This window comes from Trachurus trachurus, assembly GCF_905171665.1.
Source record: "Trachurus trachurus genome assembly, chromosome: 9".
In the NCBI taxonomy this organism is placed as follows: Eukaryota; Metazoa; Chordata; class Actinopteri; order Carangiformes; family Carangidae; genus Trachurus; species Trachurus trachurus.
This window is the reverse complement of record NC_139895.1, coordinates 628,966-636,388: the sequence shown is the minus strand read 5'-3', so window position 1 is coordinate 636,388 and position 7,423 is coordinate 628,966. Positions and strand designations below refer to the sequence as shown.

At 39.5% G+C, this 7,423-nt stretch overlaps 1 protein-coding gene across 2 annotated transcripts in view; it reads right to left on the bottom strand.

Annotated features, from left to right (window-relative positions):
* Window positions 1-6,412: 6,412 nt before the first annotated feature.
* Window positions 6,413-7,423, bottom strand: part of LOC310991334 (dynamin-1) — a gene marked incomplete at both ends in the record, with an annotated part of 39,439 nt that continues 38,428 nt past the window's right edge. For both annotated transcript variants that reach the window (XM_083979002.1, XM_083979001.1), the window contains one exon: window positions 6,413-6,473. In XM_083979002.1, coding sequence (XP_083835128.1) covers window positions 6,413-6,473 — 61 coding nt within the window. The remainder of the gene's footprint in view (window positions 6,474-7,423) is intronic.

The following is a 7,423-nucleotide window of genomic DNA, read 5'->3' as shown; positions in this document are numbered from 1 at the left end:
AGACAGAGAAAGACGGGCCGATCTGGTCACAGATCAGTTTAATCGTCAGTTCTCATGTTTTAAATCCTCTCTGTCTTGTTCTGTGTGTCCGTGTCGTTCTTCTCTCTTCTCTCTTCTTGTTCTTCTTCTTTTCTTTTTAAATATTTTCTATCTTTGCCTTTCGTCCAGCAGCTCTCTCTCTCTCTCTCTTTCCCTCGTTCTCTTTCTCTCTTCCTGTTTCTGTCTCAGTGAAGTCCTCTCACTGAGGACGGTGATGATGATGATGATGGTGGTGATAGTGATGATGCTCAGGCTGTGGTGCAGCAGCTCCACCTTCTGGCTGCAGACACACGGTGCAGCAGCTTCATGTCCCCTGTCCCTCACACCGGCCCTGTGTTTCTCTGATTCAAGCCTGGGATTTCTTGGTTTCCCTCATCAAACTCATCAAATACACAATCCAACAACTCCACAACGCTCTGGTGGACAAGTTGTGAGCTGCACATTCACCACGCTATGAGATAATAACACAACGTTACCAGACAGAGTTGTTTTAGAGGGAAATACAGAGACTGTTGATGAAAAACTGTCCCTGAAGGCAACGTGCATCAGTGGTTTTGCATGTATTTCCCTCTAAAACAACTCTGTGTGGTAACGTTGTGTTATTATCTCATAGCGTGGTGAATGTGCAGCTCACAACTTGTCCACCAGAGCGTTGTGGAGTTGTTGGATTGTGTATTTGATGAGTTTAATGAGGGAAACCAAGAAATCCCATAATGAGCCTCCGTAGCGTAGCTCTGAGCAGCTCACGGCTCTGCTCCGCCATTCTAAAAACAGCTTGCACCGACAATTAAAGGTAACGAACCTACTGCTATGACTATAGGGGTTATGGTGATGGGCCAATTTGACTAAATGTTGAACTACCCCTTTAACAATCATCAATTAACGGTGCAACAGTGGATTTAACAAGGAGTTAAAGTGACCACAGTGCTATCAGCTGTTCAGAAGGCCAATGGCCACTGATATGAATCCAGTCAAGAGCGGTTTGTTGGAACTCATAATGAAGGAGCTTGTTCAACAACATACTATCATCGACCAAATCAAATGCTGCACTAAAATCTAAAAATAGTAGCCTACACCAACATATTTTCCCAAATCAATTTGTTCTAACCATTGCTCTGTCATCTCAATGAGAGCAGTTGCAGTGGAATGGTCCTTTACGATATGCATGTTGATTGGCAGAGAGGAAATCATTGGTTTTCCATGGAGTTTCTCCTCAGTGGATGTGAGGGTCTAAGGACAGAGGATGTTGTTATTATGGGATGTAAAGCCCTTTGAGAAAAACTGGTGGTAAAAACGGGCTATACAAATAAAATTGCCTTGCCTTTTTATTTTAGCATGATGTTGTTGTCAATCAGATCAGGGAGAGAATCTCCAGAACTGGTAAAATCTGTCATTTTTCTTCTATTCTCCTCAACAAATGATGGATACTGTGCAACATTTGTTCCCAACAATCCTCTGACTGTCTTCCATATATTTTTTTAGTCATTCCCACACTCTGTGAATGCTTTTTTTATACAGCCTATATAAAAACAGGCCTTTTTACGTCAATTTAATTTCAGTACATAATTGCTTAATTTTCTATAGATCTGTTGATTGATTTTAAAAATGTAGTTTTTGCCTAATTTCTTTCCATAAAAATGTTGTTAAGTTCATCATCTATCCATGGAGCATTAGTTTCCTAATTGGAGCGTGCTGATTCATCACCTCAGTTAAGAGTTCAGTAAAACATCCAGAGGCATCATTATATAAATTGTCCTCTACAAATATGAATTCCCAGGGACATGCAGCCAAGTCCCTCTTAAATTCCTCACAATTAAATCTTTCAAAACTCCTCTTTACTATTATTCTAGGTGGTCTCTGTTATGGATACAATATTGTGGTCGGACCAACCAACAGGAAACACATGCACTCGAACACTGTTGTGGTGCACTGGTAAGAATCAGATGAATGCATGTCTCAGTGCGTATGCCATTCCTTATAGAACATCTTGTTGCCTTCCTCACCATCTGTTTCATATTACACCCTTCTGTAAATCTCATTCATTTAGTTTTGTTGCTATTCTTGTTATCACACCAGTTTATATTCAGACCACCCATAAAAAACTCTTCCTTATTATCATTAGTTGCATTATCCAGACTAGTTCATAAGTCTTCTAAATAGTTCACATTTGAGCAAGGGAGTCGATATGCATATCTGGGGTGAAACGCTGCCTGTTTCAGAACAGCTGCTCCAAACCAACCTGGGGCCTCATTTATCATTGTGGATACACCTTTTTTTACGCCATTTTCCCCTCGTTTTGTGCGTACGCACTTTTCTCCGCCAAATTTGGGATCTATCAAGCCAAAACCTGACGGGGAAAAGTGCGGACATTTACACCCATTTTGACCCAGGTGTACGCCTTTTTTGAGGAACAGGAGGAATTGGCGACACCGTTGCTGAGTCAGAGAACTGCAGTGTGAGAGGGAGAGAGGAGCGGAGTACGTTTAGAAGAGCACAGAGGATTTTATGAAGTAATTGTGGTAGTGGTGGACCGTTGATGCTGGCAATCCAACCCGCTCTATAATAACACTAGGCTCTATGTTCATTGATAAACAGAGCGGATTGTGGATTTTGCTTTTTTGATTAGGCTGTGTGACGTCCGACAAGGATCAAACCATCCAAGTTTAAAAACACATCGGCAGCAGCGCACACTGATCTGCAGCTACTGAGACTGTTATTATTCTGTCACCTGAGTTAACGAGGTGCACGTGTGTTTGGAGCTGACGAGAGGAGAGAATAAAGAGGGAGACAACGCGGCCCTGAGGAGGAACTGTGAAGGACTCAGCTGTAATGGAAAATGACCTAAACCAAGTCCAGTAGAGCTGTAACTGTGTAGTGGAAAGGCGTTCAAAGTAATGGTAACTATCGTCCTGCTTCCTACATTGTTTTAACATCTAGGTAAAAAAAAAAAAAAAAAAAAAAAAAATTCTGGGATAAACGGGCAGATTACATAAGATTATTCTTCTTTCTGCTCCCTTTTGTTGAGATTTGGGAGGTTTTTGTTTTTATTGTAGCTTATTAAAATGCAAGATCATTTTTCTGACTGATTTATTGCCCGTGTATCTGCTTTCGGAGAAGCGGAGAAGTTCCGCTTCTTTCCCCCGTCCTCCGCCCGTTGTCTCCGTTGTCACTTTGTTGTCACTTGTTGCTGCACCACAGAGAGCACATGGCTAATTAAATATGCACGTGCTGACCATATATAGTTGTATATAGGCGTTCCGGGGGCGGAGTAAGAGGTGTGTTCACGTGTGCACCATTCTTGGGTCCGGTGTGATTTATTGCGGAGAGTTGTGCGTACGCACAGTTTGATTGATCTGAAAAAGGTCTAAATATTTAGGGTGTAGGCTACGCCATTTTCGTCTTTTCGCCGTACACAAATATTTAGTAGCAGTTTTACACCCTCTTTGATAAATGAGGCCCCAGATCTGGTGTGTGTCTGTCTGTGTTTTAGTAGTAGTAGTAGTAGTTTATTCGATCTTTAACACAAAATTATTTACAGTTGAGCATCAATCACAGTCCATCAACCTTCCATAATACCATCATTAGTTTAACTCGTTCATAAATAGATGGAAAAGCTGCAGGCTGAAGCTATCTAGCTTATAGATGCTGCCTACTACCCTTTAATGCAATATTCCATTACATCTATTAGAGCTATTCATGGTTTCAGAGTCATAGAAAGAAACAAGTATCCCATAATTAACAAATGTAGCCAAAAATAACACAAATAGATAATTAAACAGCATTACAGTTGGAATCAACACCCAATTATTCAATCCTGTTTATAGCTTTCTATTATACTATGTTTTAATCTATTTCTAAATTGTGTTATGTTGTTGCATTGTTTGAGATCCTCTAAGATATTCCACAGTTTTACTTCCGCCACAGAAATACACGCTTTTTAATGTAGCTAGTATTTAGGTTGTTTTACTGTAAGTTAAGTTTCCCTCTTAGCTCATATCTCTCCTCTCTTTCTGTGAAATTTTGAATATTATTAGTAGGAAGTAGGAGTAGGAGTACATTTTTCTTGGCTTTGTATATTATCTGTGCAGTTTTAATTAAAAGTCAGCAAACTTTAATACTCTCCATTTGATAAACAGATTATTGGTGTGGTGGTTTACTATCCTTATGGCCCTTTTTTGCATGATGTAAATAGGTTGGAAGTTAGTTTCCCCAAATCTCTACACAGTATGACAGATATGGTAATATGAGCGTGTTGTATAGTATATACTGTATAGCGTTTTTTGATTCAATATATGTCGTGTTTTACCTAGTAGCCTATTCTCCTTGTGTTGTGTTGTTTAGTGTTGGGTAACAAGTTCACCAAGTAAAGACAGGACGTCGTCGTCTTCATTCACACAGACTTTATTCACATGAACACGTCTGTTGGCCCTGATCACATGACACTAAGATACACACACAATCACACACACACACACACACACACAAACACACACACACACACACACACATACACACACACACACACATACACTACAGTGTGGGCCGCTGCATATTTCAGTCTTATAGATCTATATATATATATTTATATTCTCCTCACACACACACATATATACGGTACATCATGGTCTTCATATATATATAAACATCACGACTAACACAGAGAACTATCGAACCACCGCAGCCGAGCGGCGTTCAACGGCTGCAGCGCCAGAAGCTTCAACACCACACACAACAACCATGCTGACGTTACCATGGACACGAGGACACGCCACAGCTACAGACACACTCTGGCGCGCGGCGTGTTGAACGCAGCTCCGAGCTGCACTAACTCTACAGACAGAGTCACAACATGGACTAACACTAACAGACAACCACACCTATATTGCTACAAATGTTTTCATTGGACCAGATTATAAAAGAATATTGATCTTCATTAACGTTCACATTTTGTCTGGAGCTGGAAATCACCGCTTCTTCCTGTTTGTCGACTTCATTAAAACCAGATAATAACACTTCATCTCACGTATTTTATATTTTACAGCTTAATTCTGTTTTTAGGAAACAAAGAATCTGAGCAAACGACAGAAAATGAAGTGAAGCTGGTGAAAGTTTGTTGATGCAAATTCTGTCCACTGACTTCACAGCCAGTTAGAACCAGTACGAACCAGTTAGAACCAGTTAAAACCAGTAAAAACCAGTCAGAACCAGTAAAAACCAGTTAGAACAAGTAAGAACCAGTAAAAACCAGTTAGAACCAGTTTCAACCAGTAAAAACCAGTAAGAACCAGTTTGAACCAATAAGAACCAGTAAAAACCAGTAAAAACCAGTAAGAACCAGTAAAAACCAGTTCGAACCAATAAGAACCAGTAAAAACCAGTTTGAACCAGTAAAAACCAGTTAGAACCAGTAAGAACCAGTTCGAACCAGTAAAAACCAGTAAGAACCAGTAAAAACCAGTTCAAACCAATAAAAACCAGTTTGAACCAATAAAAACCAGTAAGAACCAGTTAGTTCAGTGAGACCAAAGGCCGACAGACGACACTAGACCTAATACTTGACAGCAGAACACAGTAGAGCCAGATTCAACATTTTAAACATCGATAAAAACTACACAGGTGATAAATTAATCAATAAATAGATCAATAAATACAAGTTTAAATACAAGTTCAAACAATATACAAACTTTACACTGTAAAGAAAATAAATCAGCATAAAAACACAATTCCAGACGATGATACAGCTAGCTAACGGGCTAGCTAACAGGCTAGCTAACAGGCTAACAAGCTAGCTGTGTGTGCAGGTCTGGACCTCTGGAGGTTAGCATCATCTTAGCGTTAGCTTAGCATTAGGTTAGTGACGGGCTAAACCCCGGGACGTCCTCTACAGTACGTTATAAACCTGATGTCAGCTGATGGTCACATGACCTGTCTCACATAGCGGGACTCAAAACACACTCATATTGCAGTAGAACATCGCTGATCATTCAATATATATATACATAAATACATATATATGTATGTATATAGTATATGTGTATGTATATATATATATGTATAGCCTACATACACTACCAAAGGTTTGGACACGTACACCTTCTCATTCACTGGTTTTTCCTTATTTTTATCACTTTCTACATCATCAAACTGAGACGTCAGAACTATGAAGGAACTTTGAATCTACAACATAGAAAGTGATAGAAATAAATAACAACCACTGTGTCCAAACTCCTGACTGGTAGTGTTTGTTTATATATATATATATATATAGAAATATATATATATAATGTGTCGATAATCAGTATGGTTATTGTTATTACTCTTAAGGTTCACAGTAACACAGCATCATCAGTAGAGACAGACAGACTGGAGCAGGTTAACCATCAATGGAGGACTGGGGGCTCTCTCCGTGGGCGGGGCTACCTTTACTGGGACGACTGGGAAACACCACCACCACAAACAGAGAGACAAGAAAGGGTTAAGGTCAGAGGGTTAAGGGTCAGAGGGTTAAAGGGGAATTACCGTTTTTACAATCTGGACCTTATTTCTATCCTAAAATCCGATCATTTCCTCCCCCAGATAACTTTGGTGTCATTCCAAGTGGTTGTGATGAAATGAGCTCCAGCCGAGAGGCGCGTATATCCGTATAATGGAGTCTACAGGGCAGCAGAATGCAGCCTCTAAATAACACATTATCTGCAGAGAAACTCCTTCATTTCACCAATATTTAGTTCTGATAGGCTAGTGCTATTCCCCTCTGAGTCCGGGGTTAGCTGTTATCAACATCCGGGGTCTGTAGGTTGACCTACTGACCTCTGACCTGGATGATGTCATCTCATCTCACTAAAGCTCCGGCTAGTTGAGATAAAAATGGAGCCGAATGCCGAAGTGGAATGATTATTATCAGAATAAGCCGCGCGGCGCTCAGAGATGACACACTGCAAAAACTCAAAATCTTTCCAAGAATATTTGTCCTTTTTCTTGTCAAATTGTCTCATTTCTATTCAAAATAAGACTCATCACCTAAAAATGAACTTGTTTTTAGATCATTTTCACTCGTTTCAAACAGATTTTCACTTGAAATAAGTAGAAAAATCTGCCAGTGAAAGCAAGTTTTGTAATAAGAAAGAAAAACTTGCTCCACTATCAGATTTTTCTACTTATTTCAAGTGAAAATCTGCTTGAAAAAAGTAAAAAGTGTCTAAAAACAAGCTGCTTTTAATGTGATGAGTCTTATTTTGAGTAGAATGAGATTAGTTCTGACTAGAAATAAGACAAATATTCTTGGTAAGAGTTAGAGTTTTTGTAGTATGTCATCCGGGTTAGTAAAAAGTTAATACAAGTTAGTACAAAGTTATCTGGGGGAGGAAATAATCGTAGTTTATGC